Source organism: Phytophthora cinnamomi, assembly GCF_018691715.1.
Source record: "Phytophthora cinnamomi strain GKB4 chromosome Unknown Contig92, whole genome shotgun sequence".
Classification (NCBI taxonomy): domain Eukaryota; phylum Oomycota; class Peronosporomycetes; order Peronosporales; family Peronosporaceae; genus Phytophthora; species Phytophthora cinnamomi.
In genome coordinates this window covers 320,166-341,067 of record NW_027151025.1, presented here as the reverse complement: position 1 = coordinate 341,067, position 20,902 = coordinate 320,166, and the positions used below count along the sequence as shown (strand labels likewise).

At 54.3% G+C, this 20,902-nt stretch overlaps 5 protein-coding genes across 5 annotated transcripts; 2 read left to right on the top strand and 3 right to left on the bottom strand.

The window, feature by feature from the left end:
- Window positions 1-204: 204 nt before the first annotated feature.
- IUM83_02756 (ABC transporter G family member 31) lies at window positions 205-3,477 on the bottom strand (the record flags this gene model as incomplete). Its single annotated transcript, XM_067926701.1, has 1 exon — window positions 205-3,477. One exon carries the CDS (start codon window positions 3,475-3,477, stop codon window positions 205-207), a length of 3,273 nt encoding a protein of 1,090 aa, XP_067784067.1.
- Window positions 3,478-4,664: 1,187 nt separating this feature from the next.
- IUM83_02755 (putative nucleolar complex protein) lies at window positions 4,665-6,920 on the top strand (the record flags this gene model as incomplete). Its single annotated transcript, XM_067926700.1, has 1 exon — window positions 4,665-6,920. The coding sequence occupies one exon, from the start codon at window positions 4,665-4,667 to the stop codon at window positions 6,918-6,920; it is 2,256 nt and encodes a 751-aa protein (XP_067784066.1).
- Window positions 6,921-7,017: 97 nt separating this feature from the next.
- IUM83_02754 (caltractin) lies at window positions 7,018-7,536 on the bottom strand (the record flags this gene model as incomplete). The annotated part of the gene is made up of 1 exon (XM_067926699.1): window positions 7,018-7,536. One exon carries the CDS (start codon window positions 7,534-7,536, stop codon window positions 7,018-7,020), a length of 519 nt encoding a protein of 172 aa, XP_067784065.1.
- Window positions 7,537-16,904: 9,368 nt separating this feature from the next.
- Window positions 16,905-17,867, top strand: IUM83_02753 (Interferon-induced GTP-binding protein Mx; the record flags this gene model as incomplete). The annotated part of the gene is made up of 1 exon (XM_067926698.1): window positions 16,905-17,867. The coding sequence occupies one exon, from the start codon at window positions 16,905-16,907 to the stop codon at window positions 17,865-17,867; it is 963 nt and encodes a 320-aa protein (XP_067784064.1).
- Window positions 17,868-19,348: 1,481 nt separating this feature from the next.
- Window positions 19,349-19,660, bottom strand: IUM83_02752 (uncharacterized protein; the record flags this gene model as incomplete). Its single annotated transcript, XM_067926697.1, has 1 exon — window positions 19,349-19,660. One exon carries the CDS (start codon window positions 19,658-19,660, stop codon window positions 19,349-19,351), a length of 312 nt encoding a protein of 103 aa, XP_067784063.1.
- Between the last annotated feature and the right edge of the window lie 1,242 nt (window positions 19,661-20,902).

Below are 20,902 nucleotides of genomic sequence, written 5' to 3'. Positions count from 1 at the left end.
GCCCGAAGCTTTGCTTGAGGAAGAGCATCGAAAATGAGTCGTCGACTGTAGAGAGTCGAACGCAAACTCGAAGGTTCCCGGACTCTCAAAGTGACGCACGACTTGGATGCAATAGAGGTGGTTCATACATTATGCATTATGCATTCGCCCCTAGGCCGACCCTTGTTCTCGACAATGAACGGGTACTGCTTGCTGCTGTTGGCCCTAGCGCTTGAGGTGGTTGATGTAGCACAGCGAAAGCAGCGCCAGCAAGCGGAAGGCCACGATCAGCATGCAGAGGATGAGGACGTTTCTGGAGATTTCGTCGTGCTTCATGTTGAAGGAGTTCTCCACGTACTGCTTGAGCGTGATGGTGCCGACCGTGGGTGGGGCGTTCCGAATGACCTCACCCCCAAACCCATTCGAGTCCGCAAACACCATCGCCACAAGGGTTGCGATGGTGTACGTCGGCGGCGAGATGTAGTAGATCCACTTGTAGCCGGTCGGGATGTTGTACGCCGGCGGATTGAAGCCCGCAAACAACATGAAGATCGAGTTTAGCAACGCTCCCAAGGTGGAGGCAACGGCCACTGTCGGCAAAGCGTACACCAACAATTGTCCGATGTAGACGAACAGCAGCGCGTTGAGCGACACCACCAACCAGTAGCAGATAAATTTCGTGAAGCCCGTGAACCCGACACTAGGGAAGAAGATGATGCAGAAAGCAAGCGCAGACAGCAACACGTAAGGAATCTCGACCAGCGTACCGGCGATGAAGTACCAGAGCGCATGATACGTCTCGGACGCACGTTCCCTGTAGAAAGCAGTGCGCTCTTCTGCAGCAACGGGCATCACGCTATTGAAGCCGATCATGCCAAGAAAGATAGTGCTGATGAAGATCAAGCCGACGCCGCCATTTGCACCCGTGAAAGTGGTGTAGTCCGTTGCCTGATAAATAATCCCAAACAACGCACCCAGCATCACACTGATCCTGAAGCGCGTGAGGTTGTACGTCGGTGTACGCCAGTACATGTGGAAGAATCGTTGACACAACATTTTAAACTGCATCGTCGGTGTAGAAGCAAACTGCTTGCTGAATTTCAGCTCGGGTAGTTCCGGGGACGGACGAAGAACACCGTCCTTGTCCAGATCCTTGTCCATCAGTGTTTTGAGATCACTGTTTGTGAAATACTCCGCGAAATCCATCCCACTACCAGATCCACCTCCAACACCAGCACCAATGCACTCCAACATCCACGTTGCCGGGTTATACCCAGGTTCGATCGGCTTCACACCTGGAGCTGCCTCGAAGTAGTTGATGAGGTTGGTCGAGTCTTTGCCCAATTCACCGAAAAACACCATGCGTCCTCCTCGGCGAAGCAGCAGAAGTGAATCGAAGAAACTAAACACCTCCGAGCTGGGCTGGTGAATGGTACACACAATGGTTCGTCCGGAGTTGGCGATCTTGCGCACGCCGTTCATGATGAGCTTGGCCGAGCGCGCGTCCAGGCCACTGGTGGGTTCGTCCATGAAAATGATGCTGGGCTGCGCAACGAGTTCCACACCAATGGTGAGGCGCTTCATTTGCTCCGTGGATGATCCACGGATGATCTTGTCGGCGATGGGTCCGAGCTCCAGCAAATTGATGCATTCGTCCACCGACTCCATCTTATCCTGCAGCGGAACGCTAGCATTTTGTCGTAACATGGCTGAGAAAACGATGGCCTCCCGAATTGTTGCCGATTCCGAGTGGATGTCCATCTGCTCACAATACCCCGTGCATCGACGAACGGCGAGATCGTTGGCGGGATGCCCATTGAGCAGGATCTTGCCTCGAATTTTGCCTCCGGTCTTTCTGCCGGCAATGACGTCCATCAAGGTCGTCTTACCTGCACCGGATGATCCCATGAGCGCCGTCATGGTTCCCGGTTTGGCATATCCGGAAACCCCTTGAAGAAGGTCGATGTCTTCACCTTTCTTGCCACCGGGCATTGGCACGGAATACCAAAGTTCGTGAAAAGCTAGCGTGACGGGGGGAGCTTTCGCTGTCGAGGCCGTGATTGCGATTCCTACTTCGTCAGTAGATACTTCTTTGTCTTTGTCAGCAGTGGGAGATTGTGCTTGCGTCGTCTGGTCACCCTGAACTGCAGTAGTGTTTTCCGGACTCTCGTAGCGTTTGTACTCGAGCGTTAGGTACGCTACGAAAATGAGCACGAGGTACCCAGCTGCAAAGTAAATCCACCCAAGGAACACCCAAAACTCGTTCGTCGGTAGGCCTGAAAGCTTGAGACTGTATTTCCCAAATGTAGTCCCGAAGCGAGTGCAGTAATCGATGCCGCGGTAGACACAGACATCAAATCTAGGCGCCAGATACTGGTTCACGCTGAGGGATCGAACGCTCCACGCTATCGGGTCGAGCCAATAGATCCAGATTAAGTAGTTGGGAATATCTTTCTGTCTCAACAGAAATCCGCCAAACAATACGAAGAAGAGAATGGAGACCATCATCACGGGTTGTGCGATTGTGATGCTCGGAGATACTGCTGAGAGGAAGAAGAAGTACGCGGTGAACCACATTTGGCATAGGAAAAGTGTCACCAGGAAATTGACGAAACGATCTGCAAGAGCAACGTAGCCGCCCATCCAATACACAGCGGATCCAAAGAGCACAGTCTCAAATACGGCGAACGGAATCTGCGTCAGCGATGATACCATCACGTATGCGACCGAGCGGAAAAAGTTGGCCCCTCGTTGCTTGTAAAATACGCTTCGAGCTCCCATGAAGGTCGGCAATTGAGCGGCCTGGCCCATTGAAAGAAACATTGTGCACGAGAAAAGAAGCCCAAGGATGAGCTGGCTGTTCGAGTCGTTCATGTGCCAGAACACCGATCCGTAGAGCAGACCCATGATGATCACCATAAAAGCTCGCCCAAACATAAACGCTTTGTCCCGTAAACGGAGACGCACTTGTCGTCGCAACAGAACGGCGAGATCCTCAACAAACGATTGACGGAAGATGCTTGGGTCTTGAAGTGGGTCAAAATCCTCGGGAGTCGAGTTGGACCGAACTCTAATGTAGCTCAGCGTCTCCAGGAAAATGTTCGACTGAAGGAAGCGTTCCGCAAAATCTGCGGACTCGTAGGGAACACTGGCCTTGTCGTGCGATTCACTAACATATGCGTGCTGCTTGTTAGTTCCCAGGTCTAGCAAGAAGTCGGCCACATCCTTGCGAGGTGGGCAATAGAAGCCCATTTGCTCGAAATACCCCTGCACTTGGTCACGAGGCCCATGGTACATGATGCGGCCTTCGTTGAGGATCAAAACGTCATCGAACAAATTGAAAACCTCAGGAGGCGGCTGAAGCAAAGATATCACAATGTTGGACTTGAAATTCCTCGCTATACTTTTGAGCGAGCTGACGATGTCGTAGGTGGTGGCTGCATCCAGTCCTGTACTGATCTCGTCCAGCAATATCGCTCGCTTGCGGCCGAATGTCATTTCACCCGTGGTGACTCGCTTTCGCTCACCGCCAGACACTCCTCGGATCATGGCGTTGCCCACGATGGTATCCTTGCACCGGTCCAATCCGAGTGTTTTGATTCGTATGTCTGCGGCAAACTTGTGCTGAGCTGTCATGAATTTGAGAGCATGTTCATGCTGCTCGCCAGTACAGTTTTGCAGTGCTTTGACCACCCAGGGTTCAAGACTGGCACCTGCACAGCATCTCGCAGCGAACTCAAAAGTTTCCTGGACGGTGAGAGTCGGGTAGTGATCGTCCTTCTGGTTGGTATAACCGACGAACCGCGCGAGGCGAGCTTGGACTTCTGCGTGAGGTTTCCCGTTGTACATCATGTCGCCTGAGACAGCGATGTTCTTGTCCATTGGAAACCGGCCACTAAGGATTTTGAGTAGTGAGGATTTTCCTGACCCAGGTTGTCCGAGCAACAGCGTGATGCGAGTTGGCTTGAAGACACCTGTAATCCCACGGAGTATTTCCTTGTCTGTTGTAGCTTGGTGCGAAAAACACTTAGTTGGACCGCGCTTGAGCTGCGTCCATATCGTAGGGACCTGAGGACCGGACCCTGGTTTCATGACAGGCAGACGCGCCGAAATGCGCAGATCTCGGAAGGAGATCTCCACCTCTGGAATTGGCCGGCCAACCGCTTTCTCCACCGTCACTGCCAGATTTTCGTGCATCGCATGAATCCCGTCAGCGAGGAGCCCGTCCACGGTAGAGAGGTCAGCCGGCTTCATGGTCGGCTAGAGAACCCAAGTCGTCGGCAGCTAATCAGTGAGAAGTTGTGGGTAGTTGATCTGAATGAAGAATGAGCTTAAGTTGGCAATGCGCGGCATGAGAAGTTGCTGCAATGGTGTGTTTCGCCATTTTGTTCAACGCAATTAGTTTCATCTCGTTCTCAACCTCGAAATACAATAGTAGCAGCAACACCAGTCACTAAAGCGGATACACGTCATTAATCAGAAACCTCGATATTCCTCTTGAGAATAGCAAGTTTCACGCTTCGTGTGGCCCACCCAAGTGTACCACCTCGCGTACCAGTCGCCGTGCGCCAGCAGCGGCAGCCAGCCAATCCCGGCGCCAACCATCAACAAGGTCAACAAGCGCATTTGCCTGTCGAGCTTCCTAGTCGGTAGCCGCAGCCTCACTAGCAGCAGCAGCAGCAGCGATGGGCGCGCAGAAGAAGAAGGCCAAGTTCGTGGCCAAGGGCCTGCTGTCGCAGAAGATCAAGCAGCGCAATGCCAAGAAGAAGTTCCAGGCCATGAAGGACAAGAAGCGCAACCGCTTCGAGCGCAACAGCGACGCGCCCAGCAAGAAGAAGCTGCGCGCGGCCGCGGGCGAGGGCGGCGCGCCCAAGAAGGACGAGCCCGACATGCTGGACGAGATGGACGTGGACGACTTCCTCAACGCCGACTTCCTGGACTCGGACAACGAGGAGGAGGCCAGCGACGACGAGGCCGAGGACGCCCCGACCAAGCCCACGAAGCAGCAGAAGGACGACGACGACGTGGACGACGGCAGCAGCAGCGAGGAGGAGGACGAGAGCGCCCTCGATCCGCGCTACATGACGGGCACCCCCTTCGGTGGCGACGACGACGATGACGACGACGAGGATGGTGCTCAGGAGAAGGAGCAGGACGAGGACGAGGATGCTGAAGCTGATGCTGAACAGGAAGAGGAGCAGCAGCAGCAGGGAGCTGGACGCACCGTCGTGACCATGGCCGTGCTGCAGAAGGCAGAGAAGGAGTGCTTCGAGGCCAAGTCGGTCTCCGGACTGCGACGCCTCATGAAGATCTTCAGCGACGCCTGCCGCTCCAGCGACGCTGCCGACTCCAGCAAGGAGGGTGAGATCTCGTACGACGTGCAGAGCAGCGCCGTGTACAACCGCCTCATGGTGAACGTGTTCCGCAAGACGCACGAGACGCTGACGGCGCTGGTGGCTCTCGAGTCCTCCGCGGAGGACGACGGCAAGTTCAAGATCGACGACAAGAAGTGGAAGAAGTACTCGCTGGTGATCCGCCGCTTCTTCAGCTGCGCGTGCTACCTGCTGGAGCAGACGACCGGACAGGACATCCAGACCTTCGTGCTGCGTGAGCTGGTGCACTACATCCCGTTCGTGGTGCCCTGCCCCAAGACGTCGCGGAGAATGCTCAAGGCCCTGCTCAAGCTCTGGGCCAAGTCGCTGAACGCCAACGTCTGCATGCTGGCTTTCGTTCGTATCCGCGACATGGCTCTGGCTGTGCCCTTCCCGTTCCTGGAGCTCTGCCTCAAGGGCATCTACGTCACGTACATGCGCAACACCAAGTTCACGAACGAGGTGACTTTGCCCCACCACGTGCTCATGGGCAACTGTGTCGTCGAGCTCTTCGGCCTTGACCTCAGCAGCTCGTACCAGCACGCTTTCGTCTACATCCGCGAGCTTGCTATCGCTGTGCGGAAGACTATCACATCCCCGGGCCCGGACTCGTTCAAGGCTGTTCTCAACTGGCAGTTCTTCAACCAGCTGCGCGTGTGGACTGCAGTGGTGTGCGCGTACCCGGCGGAGAACCAGCTCCGTGCTCTCGTGTACCCGCTGAGCCAGCTTCTGCTCGCCGTGGTGCGGCTGTCGAGCACGCTGCGCTTCGCGCCACTGCGTTTCCACTGCGTGAAGCTGCTTCAGCAACTCGCGCTGGCCACCAACTCCTTTATCCCCACGAGCCCGGCCCTGCTTGAAGTGCTGCAGCTGGAGCCGTTCCGCTCGTCGTACAAGGGCAGCGGCAAGAAGGGAGGCAAGGGTGCTAGCAACTCCACCACGGAGGTGGACTTGGAGCTATGCGTGAAGCTGTCCAAGACGGCACTTGACGCCAAGCGTGTGCACGACCAGATCATCGTGCGGCTGTTTGAGCTGCTGCAGCGTGAGTGCGAGGTGTACAAGTTTAACGTGGCCTTCCCGGAGCTCGCGGTGCCGCTGCAGCTTATTCTCAACAAGTTCATGCACGCATGTGCCGTTCCGAAGTGGAAGGCCCAGGCGCGTGGCCTCAGCGACAGCATCAAGAAGCGCGCAGACTGGATCCGCTCCAAGCGCAGCGGCCTGGACCTGTGCCCGAAGGACACGGCGCAGCTGGATGACTTCCTGCGCGCGGAGCGCGAGGCTGCCGTGAAGAAGCTGTTCGAAAAGGACGCGACGGACCTGCAGGAGAAGCTGGACGCCTCGGCCGAGGCGTCCAAGGAGAAGGAGGACAACTCCGAGCAGACCGAGAAGAAGGAGACCAAGAAGAAGAAGAAGAGCAAGAAGCAGCGCGCCAAGAAGACGGGCACGCCCGTGGACGAGGAGACGGTGGCGAAGGTGAAGAAGATGTCGCTCAAGGAGTTCAAGAAGTCGGTGGCCGAGGTGGACGCCGCCGACGAGGTGGGCGACTTCGACTTCTCGTCGGACGAGGAGTAATGATACAAACACACTTGAATAGATACACACGAAGCGGCCACGCAAGATGGCTGCGACCTTTTTGTTTTGCATAAAGATGGCGGTGTATGGGTACGCCCTAATAGAGGCTGGTCTTCTTCATGATGCGCAGGAACTCGTCCTCGTTGATCTCGCCGTCGCCGTCGCGGTCGGCCTCGTCGATCATCTCCTGCAGCTCCTCGTCCGTCATGTTCTCGCCCAGCTCCTTGGCCACGCGCTTGAGGTTGCGGAACGAGATCTTGCCCGTCTCGTCGTCGTCGAAGAGGCGGAAGGCCTTGAGGATCTCCTCGCGCGAGTCCTTCTCGCTCATCTTGGACGTCATCATCTCGAGGAACTCGGTGAAGTCGATGGTGCCGCTGCCGTCCTTGTCGATGTCCGAGATCATCTTCTTGATCTCCTCCTTCTTGGGCTCGAAGCCCAGCGCGCGCATGGCCACCTTGAGCTCCTTGGCGTCGATGGTGCCGCTGCCGTCCGTGTCGAACAGGTCGAAGGCCTCGCGGATCTCCTGCTTCTGCTCCTCCGTCAGCTCGAACTTCTTGTTCTTCTGGGCCGCGCCCTTGGCCTTGGCGCCGCCGCGAGAGCCGTACGCGGAGGACATGACTGGCTCTGCTCTGGGGGGATAGCTGCTGCGCCTGCGCGGTCTTGCACGAGGCGGGGAATGAAGCAGCACCGAGCGACGGTCCGACAGGCACACGTGCCTCTTGGCGGATGGCTGCAGGGCCGAAAGATCGCCACGGAGTGTAACCCTGAAGAGTAACCTGTTGCAACGAGGGTAGGGGAGAGACGGCAAAATTTACAATCTATATACATGACTTGCACTTTGTATGCAAGCTACTGCTAGAAAAATGTTCGCCCTACTTATTAATAATTCTTAGTATTTGTATCGTTGGTCCCTGCATAATAGAGATGCATTTCGCAGCTTGCAAGTCCCATCGCGTCTCTGCGGGAATGGTGAGGAATTCGATGACGGCGCTTTTTGCAGCAAACACTTCCCACAGCACTAACCTGCCTAAACCGATACTCCTTTTTAGTGATCTCACAGCCACTTTGGGTTCTTTAATCTTTACTCCCCAGATCGAAGGCGTACGGGTAGCATGAGTACGATCCTACCTGTACGCGCGCATATATTGTCGTTGTTTCGTACGTCTTTGTATTAGATCGTAGGATTTTTAGCCTACGTTTTTGCTGACATCGTAAATGAGGAGAAGGCGAATGACTTGGAGTTTGTATTGCTGTTGTTTGGTGATTGAATGACGTGTGTTTCGTCGGAGTAAAATCCGACGGGAAATAGTCGACAGCGATTCGCATAAGAGCCTTGGCCAAATAGAAAAGTGATTACTTTTTCTTACGATGACTTTTTGGCGCGAGGTAAAACGTCGGTGAAAGAAGTCGTTGTAGTGGGTCTAACTTGACTCACTACTTTAGCTTACACGTTGCGCAACGTGTATGAGGAAGCGTAAGTACTTAGTAATTTCTGGTTAATTATATTTGAATACACAAATATAAGTTAACTTAGACAAGAGTCCAAGTAGCTAGTTTAAGGTAAAATGAGAACTGTATTGTTTATAAATTGATCTTCCTCTAAAATCTGCTAAAACTGTTTATCATCTATGAAAGGGTTGGCAGCGGCTGGCTGTCAGAGCCCCGCTAATATGCATGTCTCTGATTGGTAGAAAGATGCTGCTTTCTACCAATAGGATCTTTTGGGTATGTGTGGACCACTCACTGTGGTGGTCCACTTCAATGTATCCATCGGTGTGTCTTACACCAATGTGAGGAAGTATCCAAAACGTTTAACAGATAACCTATCTGTTAAATCCACAAGTGGCTTGCAGCCACTTGTACGTGTAACCCCGTTACACCATCCCCCCTATAGGTTAGACGCGCGGGGTCCCCGCACGTCAATCTTTGGAATTGACCATTCGTCAATTCTCCGCGTTTGGAGAAGAAATCCGCGCTCATTCAACGATGAGCGCGCCTCAGAAGAAGTCCGCAAAGTCGATGGGGAGTCATCTCTCCATCGACGACTACTTCGAACGCCAGAAGGCGAAGTACGGTGACGTCGTCGACTTCGACGACGACGATGAAGACATGGAGGGCGAGGAGGACTCGCCCTTAAAGCGTAAAGACTCAGTGTCGAGCGGATCGCTCGACCCTCACGCCAAGAACGTTCGCCCGCGTGAAGGGGACGAATCGGACGCTTCGAGTTCGAAGCGTTCGCGTACTGAGAGTGATACCCCACTCGCTTCAGCTGGGGCTCTCAGTACTCCGCGCGCTGCTGCTGCAGCGCGTGATGTTAAAGCTCAAGGCTCTCCGCGCGCTGCGCCTGCAGCGCGCGATCCATGGATGCCGTCCGCGTCCGAGATCGCGGACCGGTTTGGGAACTCGGTACCTCCGAATGAGGTGCCGCTGTACGTATGCAGCGCCATCAAAGATGACGCTGTGGCTGCCGAGCTGCACTTTGATGCGGAAACGCATCAAAGGCGCGATTACTACATCGGACTCTTTCATGAGCTCCGATGGTTTCAAAGCAAGAAAACCTCTTCTCGCAGCAAAGTGCCCGAGTGGCAGGCACTTTGTCAAAGTTGGAACGCCTTTGTTGAAAACTTCAACAAGAGGCCGAGTGCTTACCGTGATCGGATTAAGCAAGCGCGTGATCGCTTCGAGACGTACTCGAAGCGTGGAAAGCTGGAGCAACTTCATGTTGCTGCTGAGGAGGCAAATGTGCCGTGCGCTGTGCCCGAGGGCTTTCAGTGCACGAAGTGTTTCCCAGGCGCGGTGCGCTTGAGCGACCGCGACCTGAACGGGTACACGTCGTTCCGTGTGCCCGAGAGTCTCAAAGAGCTCCGTGCTAAGTTCTTAGCACGTGAGGGTTCGGGCGCTAGCGATGATCGCAGCGCTCGTGTTACTTCCGCTGCGCCAGCGCGTACTGCTCTTCGTACGCCCTCACCATTTCCGGAACGTCCTCCAGCAAGACGTTCCGCGGCTCCCATGTATCTCGATGGGGAGGAAATCCTCTCCAACGAATACGAAAACGAGCCCCTTGAGGGTTCGTTTTCGGGATACTATGGTCAACAATCCGCTCAACAATCCAGCGGGTTGAGCCGCGGGCGTCACGGATCGGCGGTAGCGGGGGTGGGAACACGCCCGGGTATGATCAGCCCCGGGCTGATCAGTATGCGCCTCTCCACGACCGGGTGACCGTCGTGGAGCGTCTGTAGGCGCTGAGTTCGCCGCCCTAAAACAGGAGCTGGCGAACCAGAAGGCCCAAGTCGCGGCGGTCTCGCAGACCGCCTCGAATATCCAGGTCGAGCTGGGGACCCAGATGAAGGGGTTGCTCCAGCGCGTCCGCGCGCTGGAGGAGAGGTTGCTCGTCGCCGAGGCCAAGTCCTCCGCTTCTGCCTCGGCTCCTGCCGAGGCTTCGGGTCAGCCGAGCTAGATGGCTCGTGCTGCCGGTATGGCTTCAGCCGTCCGACGTAAAAGGTCGGATGGAGGCGCATGCTAGACGGTATGTCTAGCGTGTATGCGTTGCCGTGCCGTGCCAACACCGTGAACGGCCCGATGAAGCGCGGAGCAAGCTTGCTTGCTCCGAAATCCGAAACGGCATGTCTAGGCAGGTTTTGTGTAGCTAACAAAACTAATGAACCAACTTTAAATTCATTTGTGTTGCCTCTGCCCGCATTGTCTGCTATAGTGTCTTGGACAAACCGAATCACGGCTTGTCTTTTGGTGATGAAACTGATTGCATCCGAGCTGAAGTCATTCAGCTCGCTCTCCGCTAGAGGCCCGGCCTCTGCGTGGTTCTTTGCGGTGTCTGCGCCCTGCGCAGACCCGTGGTAGTTGGCCTTGTTGTTGGGGGAGTCTGCGCCCTGCGCAGACTCATGTGGTTTGTCCATTGTTGCAGCTGACACTGTGCAAGTGTCAGCGGTTTTCTGCGGCTGCTGTATTGCAGTCGTAGATCCTCCCCCACTTAAAGTGGGAACCATCACTCCGAGTAAACTCGGTAGGCGTGGATGCCGCATGGCATTCACGTAGAACGGTGTATGCCCGGTCGAGGCATGCACTGAGTTGTTGATGGCAAACTCTGCCATCGATAAGCACTCGCTCCAGTATTGGAACGAGTGAGCGTAGCTCTTCAACATATCGACGAGCACGCGATTCACGCGCTCGGTTTGACCGTCCGTCTGCGGATGATCCGCAGTCGACATGGAAAGCTGGCTCCCAAGAAGTGTAAACACTTCTTGCCACAGATGCGCTGTGAAGCGCGGGTCTCTGTCCGACACAATGTCGGTCGGCATGCCATGGTGTTTGAACACCATGTCGACGAGCAGACGGGCTGTCTGCTTCGCGGTCACCTCTGCTGGCACCGCAGCAAGATGTACCATCTTGCTGAAACGGTCTACAAAGACCACAACACCGGTGTTCCCTCCGCTATCCGGGGAAGACCAAAGATGAAGTCCAAAGACATGGACTTCCAACACTCCGACGGAGTCGGTAGTGATTACAGTGGAGCCTGCGCGAATGGCGCAGGCTTTACGCGTTGGCATACCTCGCAAGCACGGATGTACTTGCGCACCCACTTATACTGGTGGTGCCAGTAGAAGTCGCGCGTGAGAAGGACGTAAGTCTTCTCACGTCCGAGATGTCCCGCAGTCGGGGCATCATGATACTCGTACATGATCCTGAGTCGCAGGTCATGGTCATTTGGCACGACAACGCGATCTGCGTTGTCGTCGACTGCATTGTAAAGCAGTAGTCCGTCGTGCACACGAAAGCGGTGTGCACGCGCTCGAAGGTGCTTGGGCAGTTTCTGACGGGACTTGTCAGAAGGCGCTGTGGCATAGGCCAGCAAGAGCTTCGCGTCCGCGTCGTGCGCGTACGCGGCCTTCACATCATCCAACAGAGATGATGTGGCTTTGCTCGATCGCATGGCGTCAATGGCATTGACGTCAACAGCTTCTGCATAGTCCGGCCGACGTGATAACGCGTCGGCCACCACGTTCAGTCTTCCGGGTTTGTATTCGACCCGGAAGTTATACTCCGCAAAGAATGAGAGCCATCTCGCCATTCTTTGTGAATGTGGCGACTTCACTGCGGTACGCAGTGAAGCATGGTCGGTGTAGACGACAAATGGTCTACTCCCAAGCAAATACACTCGGAACTTTGCGAGTGCATACTTCATGGCAAGGAGTTCCTTGTCATGCACCGGATAGTTGCGCTCAGCTGGCTTCAGCTGACGCGATTGGTAGTAGACGACACGATCACGGCCTTCGTGATCGTGCTGCATCAATGCGCATCCGATCGCGAAATCGGATGCGTCACACACTACGTGAAATGGGCGATCTTGGTCAGCCACTGCCAAGATCGGCGCCTCAGTCAAGCCCCGCTTGACTGCATCGAATGCCTTTTGGCAGTCGGGTGTCTAATTCCACACAGCTTCTTTCTTAAGAAGCTGTGATAGCGGGCGGATCTTGCTCGCATAGTCCTCCACGTACTTGCACAAGTACGTGGCCAAGCCAAGGAACTGCCTCAGTTCCTTGACACTTGAAGGCGTTGGCCATTCGTTAACCACTCTGACCTTTTCGGGGTCAGGGCGAACACCATTCTTCCCTACGAGACACCCGAGGACGGGTATCTCGCTCGCCCCGAAGATACACTTCTTCAGGTTCGCGTAGAGCTTATGCTTTCGCATAAGCTCAAGTAGCTCGGAGATGCACCCTGTGCATCTCTACGTCGAGTTTTCCCGTCCACAGCCCGGCTGTGGATGAATACATCATCGAAGTAGCTCGGTGCGAAGTCGCGCACCGAGCGCAACAAGTGCGTCACGCACCTGTTGAAAGTCGCAGGGGAATTCTTAAGCCCCTGTGGCATTACTAGCCATTCCCAGAGCATGCCGCTTGGCGTGCTCACTGCCGTGAGAGGGATATCGCTCTCACGCATTAGGATTTGATAAAATCCATCTCGCAAGTCGAGAGCACTGTAAACGGTGCTCCCGGCCATCGAATCGCTGATAACATCTTTTCGTGGTATCGGCGTCTGCGCCGGTACCGTCGCATCGTTCAGCTTGTTGTAGGCATGAACGATGCGCCATCCGCCCTGTGGCTTCTTGACACAGAACGTCGGAGCACTGTGCGGGGACTTTGATTCCCGCACTTGTCCTGCTTTACGACGACTTTCAAAGAAGTCGTCGATCGCTTTCACTTGCTCTCGCGGCAGTGGCCACTGCCGCGTGACACAGTACTTCGTGCCCGGCACGAGATCAATCTCGTGCTGAATGCCCTTATCCTGCGGAAGCTCCGCAGGAATGTCTTCCGGGAGTACGTCTTTGTACTCCCTCAACAATTCGTAATAGGGACTCGACTTCAGCGAGTCCCAACCTTGTTCCTCGAAGCGCTCTCGCTTCGTCTTCGCACTGAGAGTGTCTTCACTCTCAGTGGTACTTCCCATGAAGAGCTGCCTCAGCTCTTCGCTCTCGCTCGCCGTTCTTTCGCTGTCCGAAAGAACGCAAACTTGCTCGATGCGTCCATCGTGCAAGTCGCGCGTGAAGCGCTTCCAGCTCATGGCTGGAAGCGAAGTCAACTCCGACGCCGTCGTCGGAGGACTAGCGAGTTCCATGTCACGATACTGGAATCCAGTATCGGTGCGCGTCAAGACGCTTAGCGTCTTGACATTCGGCGTCACCGCCGCAGTCTGCCCAGCAGACTGCTCTTGTTGCGTCTCGGTCCCGGACCGAGACTTGCGCAGCGTTTTCCGCCTGCGCCGTCTTCTTGTTGTGCGGAGCCCGGCTCCGCACAGTTGTTCTTCTTGTCCAGGCCCGGCCGTGGACAGTCGTTCGCCGGCGGACCCTGTCCGCGGGCGCGCGGTATCAAGCCCGGCTTGACCGCATTTTCCTTCGTGCAGCCCGGCTGCACGGTAATGTGTCCTTCGCCGGCAGACCCTGTCTGCGGGCGCGCGATATCAAGCCCGGCTTGATCGCATGAGCGCTTCGTCGTGCAGCCCGGCTGCACGACAGCATGTAATTGCGTCAGTGCGGTACGTTTGCAACCGTCCGCACTGTTTGCAGCGTCAACTCCCGGAGTTGACACGCCTTCGTCACCTCGATGCCATTCATTGGCGGAGCCCCTCATGATCGAGGGTGCGTCGGCTCCCGGAGCCGACGCGTCGTTGTCGACCTGACCGCTTCGGGTCAGGGACTGTCCCTTACACGCTTGAACGTGGGTGTTGGTTCCCGGAACCAACACATCTTTTTCTTCCGACGTCGGCAGCATTGCCGACGTGGGTCTCACTTGTGCGCGCCCTCGCGCACTTCTTGGGCACTCCGGGACAGCAGCATAAAGCGCTGTCTCGACTGGTGAGCCGCGCGCACCTGCTGGTGCGCGCGCTGCGGTAACAGGGCCATCGCTCTCTATTCCGCAGTCGCGACCGAAGCGCACGAGCGTGCGCTTCTTCCAGTCTATCACCGGATCATGCCGTGCAAGCCACGGCATGCCCATTACTACGTCGAACTTATCGTCCAGGTCCAGGACGATAAAGTGTTCGACAAACACTTGTTGTTTGTACGAGAAGCGCACGTTCACGACGCGCTTCTCGGTTTTTACGATGGCACCTGTTGCCAGTCGTACCTCCAGAAGACTTCGAGGTGTATCTACCTCCTCGAAGTCAAGTCTCGACAGGCTTCGTAGTGGAACAAAATTGTTCGACGCGCCTGAATCTACCATAGCTCGAACAGAGTCACTCGCTCTCTTTGAGTAAACCTTCAAGATGACTAGGTTCGGCCTGTCATCTTGTTTCTTGCAGTGAGAGCTGGTCTCACTGGGGGCTGCAGTCCTCAGTGTCGCGTGCCCGATGTCGGCACGCGCGACTGCATTACCAGTAGGGCGCCCCGCGCCTACTGGATGTTCGCGTTTTTTGTTGGTCCGCGGCGATGCCTAGCATCACCACGACGGCCACCTCCAGGGGGCATGGGACCTGTGAACTCCCGTGCAAAGTGACTGATCCTTCCGCAACGGAAGCATCGCACGTTGCCTCCCTGCTGCTGGTAACCAGCAGTTGTTGCATTCGAGAGGTCCATTGGTTCTGGACCTCCCGGCCTCACTATCGAGCGCGGTTGCGGCCTCGGCACGTTCACATGCAGTTTAGCCTGCCGCAGGCTAAACTCTTCTTGCATGGCAAGAGTAATCGCAGCTTCGAGAGTACTCGGGTACTCTCGGAAGAGATAGGTCTTCACAGGCCCATCTCTAAGCCCCTTCATGAACGTGACGACCTTGGTCGCCTCGTCAATCGGATTAGTCACGATATTTGATACCAAATATCGCGCGCGCTGCGCGTAAGCATGGACGTCATGCTTACCCTGCTGAAGGTCGAGGAACTCCGCCCTCGACCGGAACTCGTTTTGCGGGGGCTCAAACGCTTGTTTGAGCTCCTCTTTGAACACTTCGTACGTGCTGAAGCACGTAGGATCGGAGAGTCGGCGTCCATACGCCCAACTCCTTGCGCGTCCGCCAAGGCAGGACATGGCGAACGCGACCTTCGACAGCGGGTCGACGATGCGTCGAGCCGCTATGGCTGTGTCGAGTTCGACAAGCCATCGGAGGAGAGGCTCTCCCTCTCTTCCCACGTAATTGCTTACGCTCAACTTTAATGGTTGAGCACGCGGTGTCGTCCCTGACGACGCCGTCACTGAGGAAGCAGCGTCACGCTGCTCCTTCATGATGAATCCCAGAGCAACACCATGTTGCTCCGTCGGCGATAGCGTACGCAGCATTGTAGCTATCGCCGCTTCTCCAATGACTGTTGACAGTCGTTGGAGGGCCTCCCACTCTGGGTCAGACAGGTGGGGGCAGTCAGCGCGTGCAACATGCGTTGCAGGCGTGTTGGAGCTCTCCATGGGCACCTCCGTGCTCATGTGGTTCTCGGCTCCGCGTTCGTACACCGCGTACGAACGTCAAGCAGTCGGTCGTTGGACGGACTACAAAGTGCTACCAGGTGTAGTGGGTCTAACTTGACTCACTACTTTAGCTTACACGTCGCGCTACGTGTATGAGGAAGCGTAGGAGTTTATTAATAATTTGAATTAATTATACTTGAGTCCACAAGTATAATATAAATCAAATAAAACACCAAGTAGCTAGTTTAAGGTAAAATGGGAACTGTATTGCTTGTAAATTGATCTTCCTCTAAAATCTGCTAAAACTGTTTATCATCTATGAAAGGGTTGGCAGCGGCTGGCTGTCAGAGCCCCGCTAATATGCATGTCTCTGATTGGTAGAAAGATGCTGCTTTCTACCAATAGGATCTTTTGGGTATGTGTGGACCACTCACTGTGGTGGTCCACTTCAATGTATCCATCGGTGTGTCTTACACCAATGTGAGGAAGTATCCAAAACGTTTAACAGATAACCTATCTGTTAAATTCACAAGTGGCTTGCAGCCACTTGTACGTGTAACCCCGTTACAGTCGTCGCCTTGTTCAAGTCTCCAATAAGTCGGTGCAATGACTTTTTCCAAGAGACCTGTGTAACATCACGTGAAAACACGCTATTAGATAGGGTTTCCTTTTTGACAATCATTGCGCGCTACACGATGAATTATGCAGTTCCAACTCCGCACCTGCGTAGCACCTCTGAAGATGCTGCCGCTGCTGCTTCTGCAGGGAGAAGGATGCAAGTTACAGCCTTGGAGCAAAAGCGTCATGACGAAAAGAATCAGGAGCCCCAGCAGACGTCAACTTCGTTCACGTGGCTGGTGTGACGGCACCGCCAGCGGCGCTTGGTTTGCCAAACCTACACACAGTTCGAAGAATATCAACCCGACTCCAACACACACAACAACGACCACGCAGAGGCTCGACACCAGAGTCCTGCTGATCAAGAACATCTGGCCAAGAGAGCTAGACGTGCATCTCGCAACCTGACTTCTTCATTCGCAGTCACCACCACCACCAAGACGTCATCGCAGAAAGCTGCGATGACTACAACTACGGGAAAGACGGTCGATGTCACGACGCGTAGAACGCACAAGCCCAAGACGGCAGGGATGCGCAAGTCCTCGGCAGCTTTTGTCGACAAGACGTCATCGGCGACGACGAAGACCTCAAAGAAGTCCGCGAAGAAGCCTAATGTCAAGTCCAGATCAAAGTCCACGAGCAAGAAGATTAGTGATGGGGGCGCACCAGCGAAACCAGAAGACATTCAAGGCAAGAATATGAAGTGGACAATTCAACTAACAGCGCTGGCACTCGAGGCTCGCTTTCAAAACAAACAGATTCTGAAAAAAAATGACACGAAAAACTCGAATACGAAAGCGCAGCGTGCTATGTGGGAGGACACTATCAACGTGTTCCAGCAGCGCGCGTTAGCCGAAAGCGCGTGGGGTAATGATGAGCCTCGCAGTGTGACGGTGAAGCAGTTCAAGAACAAGTTGGATGCTGTACGTGCTGAATACAAGACAAAGAGGGGCCGAATGCTTGCTACTGGGAACCGAACCCAGCGCGATGGCCTCACCAGTGAAGAGGAGCACGAAAGTGAACGCAGGTACCCCGAAATGCCAGCTGATTTTTTCATGGAGGAACAAGACGAAGGATCGGACGAGGGTGATGTGGAAGGTGGTAAATTGACGTGCGATCCCGTCAACGTGTGTCTATCGTATCTCAAAGAGCTGGGGGCGGAATTTTCGGCGCTGTGGCCTCCGCTATGCAGTGTGTTTTCTCATCGTCCTGGTTGCAGCGGTGAAGCTATCACGGAGACGGGAGCTCCAGCACGAGTAAGCTTGCCAAACAGTGGCAGCGATAACGATGATTTTGATGACAACGACGATGACCACATCATCGACAGGAACTCATGTGAGGAGTCGTATGAATCACCTAGTGAGGCGCGTGAAAAAGCTAAGGCGGCAGCTAAAGCTAGAAGCAGCGTCAGAAAGCAACACTAAAGTGACAGCAAGGCGTCCTGCTGTGACACGCTTCGATCGGGATTTGAAGCAATTGAGCGCGCGCTGTCAGTCCGGCACCAGCCTCGTCAGGCGAATGGGGATATGGCTGTACTCGTTCAAAAATTGACGACCTCAATTGATGAAGCGAACGCTAAGCAACAGGCCACCAGTGATGCATAAATAGCATTGCGGGGTTGCAGCAGGTTACCGCTGGACTTTACAGTGAAATGACCAAGTGGATACAGAATAAATCGGATACGCATTAATCGCTCTCACGCTGCATGAAGCGTCTACTACGCCCATTTACCGGTCGAATTTACTCGTGGTCGTTTTGGAAGAAGCGACGTGCATATGCATTTCGCTTTGCTATTGCTAAATCAATTTCTGCTTGCGTTCGATCCCAGCCTTGGTTAAATGCTTCCATGACACATCTTGAATCTTGTCTGTCCTTCTTTTTCTGCTCTTCACTGCGTTTTCCCTTAAACAGTTTGTCACCAATATCAATCAGTAGATTGTGTAGGACAGCAGCAGCACAAATCATACGCGCATTGGTGATGTGCTTCTTTCGATCGGTCTCACCATGTAAAACCTTAAATCTCGCCTTGAGTTTGCCAAACACGCATTCGACTAGGATGCGTGTTTGCGAGAAGTGATAGTTGAAACTATAATAAAAAGCAACAATGCGTTAGGGTAGATAATTTTCCACATGGCAAACACACTTGACTACATTACCTTCGCTGCACCTTTGTCAGACGCTTGCGACCACGCTCGTCAAAGGGCACCATCAGAAACGGCCACAACTTAAACCCTGCATCTCCCAGCTAGCTTATACCTGGCGGACAAAGCTCTCTTGCACGCGTGCCAAAAACAGCGGACTGATTCCACATCCACTGATCGGAATTACTACCACTGAATACTCCAAGATAGCGAAATTTGTAGCGGTAGTCAATGGCGGCCAAACAAGTGTACGATGGCTTTCCGCTCTTGTCGTAGAACCCTTTCAACAGCGCGAAGGTTTTAGACACAGGAAAATACTAAAGCTTGGCATTGCGTACCTGAAAGTCTTGTGGCATTTGAGTTCGTACGAGAGTTCCATCAAAAATACACGCCACGTCCGTAAAATCAGCTTCTCGTGCAACAAATCCGTCTGCAAGTTCGCTCCATTCGTCGCTCGCGTTTGGCGAGGGAAAATAGATTACGTCGTCAATCATCTCGTAGAGAAGCACCTCCAACTTCTTGATGTAGCGACTAGCAACAGGACGTGACATGCCCAGCTGAGCTGCTGCACCACAAATACCGTCACCATCTTGGCCGCATCCATTGCCATAGTAAGTCAGCAGCACTGCAAGATCAAAGTCGAATTTATACTGCGCATTTTTACCCGGCAGACCGTATTTCTTGTAATATAAAGGATCCAAATACACGCAGAGCGCGTCAAAGGACTCGGGCGAGAAGCGTAGCGTTTTACGATACACCTTTGGTCATCTCTGGGCTTTCAATTTGGGGTAGAAATCGGATCGACCAGTGATCTGCTCACCAGGAGGTGCACGCAGCGATCTCCAGTTCATCATGGCGAATACTGCCTCCACCACAATAAACACCAAGAAGACAGCAAGCACGTCGTCTTCTTCCATTTCTTGGTCTTCCTCAGCACACAGAACTCCACCCGTTCTACCTCCATCATTCAGAGGCCAGCGCTCACACTGATTGAAAGTGTCTATCTCAGCTGCAGCCGCGTCCACGTCCATAGCATCCTCGCCAGCATCCTGCGCAACCACTGCAGCATTCGCCATGTCGATATCGCCTTCCACAGAGTCCTCACACGCGCGCTAAACTCGAGCCTCACCGCACCCTTCCATCATGAATACCACTTTAAATATTCTTCTCACGTCATCACCCCTCCAGAAAAGTAGGTGCCGGGCCAACTTTTTTTGCCGACTTAAAAGTCGTCGAAATGGCCACCGACTTTTGTCGGATGGACCGTTTATGAAATAAGTTGGTACGAAAGAGTAACCACTTTTCTATCTGGACAAGGCTCTAAACGCAGCACCAAACGTCAAGCCAACTTCGCGCACTTCTCGCACGATCCGCACTCACAACATGCAGAACGGCCTCGCAACCGACTCATCAGTCACCACCCACTCCAGCAGCATTCCCATGCGCTTCCAGACCGCGGCACCGGCATCAATGGACGTATCAGTGTCCGCAGTAGTCACCCGTCGCTCAACGACCAGTACGTGCTCCCCCAACACCGCCACAGCTGTCACTTGATCTGGTATAGCTGCCGCCTTGACTACTGCTACGGACGTCAATACCATCGCCACTCCGAGCTCGAAGCCCACGAATTGTACCCCCGTGCTCTATGATACCTTTTGATGTGTCTCAAACGACGGACAAACCGAGGTCCTGTAGCAAAGGGGCGAAGTGCATCTCGGGCGCGGACAGCACTCCTACTCCAGCAGTTACACCAGGAGCTAAGGAGACTGCGATATACTGCATTTCGGTGCTCACTGCGGATGAGCACAGCGGCGTCCTCGCTATTGATGAAACGATTGCTACCAATGCACGTAGAGACATTACCGCCCTAGATGTACGCGACGCATGCATTTCAACGAGAACTCAGCACGCGTACGCAGGAAGTCTGCGAACCATATCGGGCTAGAATATCAGCAATGAAAACAGTGAAACACCATTGTTTCGACAGAAGCGGCCAGATCGACCTTAGCCGCTTCACATCGCAAGAGTTTGAAGAGTTTCTAGTGGAAAGGCGACAGACAGTGAGTGTTAGCACGCTGAACAGCTACCGAAGTGCTCTCAAAGATCTTTACCGTCGGAAGAAGATTCCACTTCCTCCTTCCTACGAGAAGAGCATGTCAATTGTTTTCGGGGTTGAAGCGGCTGCAGGCATCAAAGCATCCGTCGGGAGCCCTGCGCGAGTCTGACAAAGACGCATTACCTTTCTCACTTTACCGGGAGTTGTGCTAGGCAACTATTGAGCGTCAGGACGCCGGAGTTGCGCATTTCTTTTAAACCGT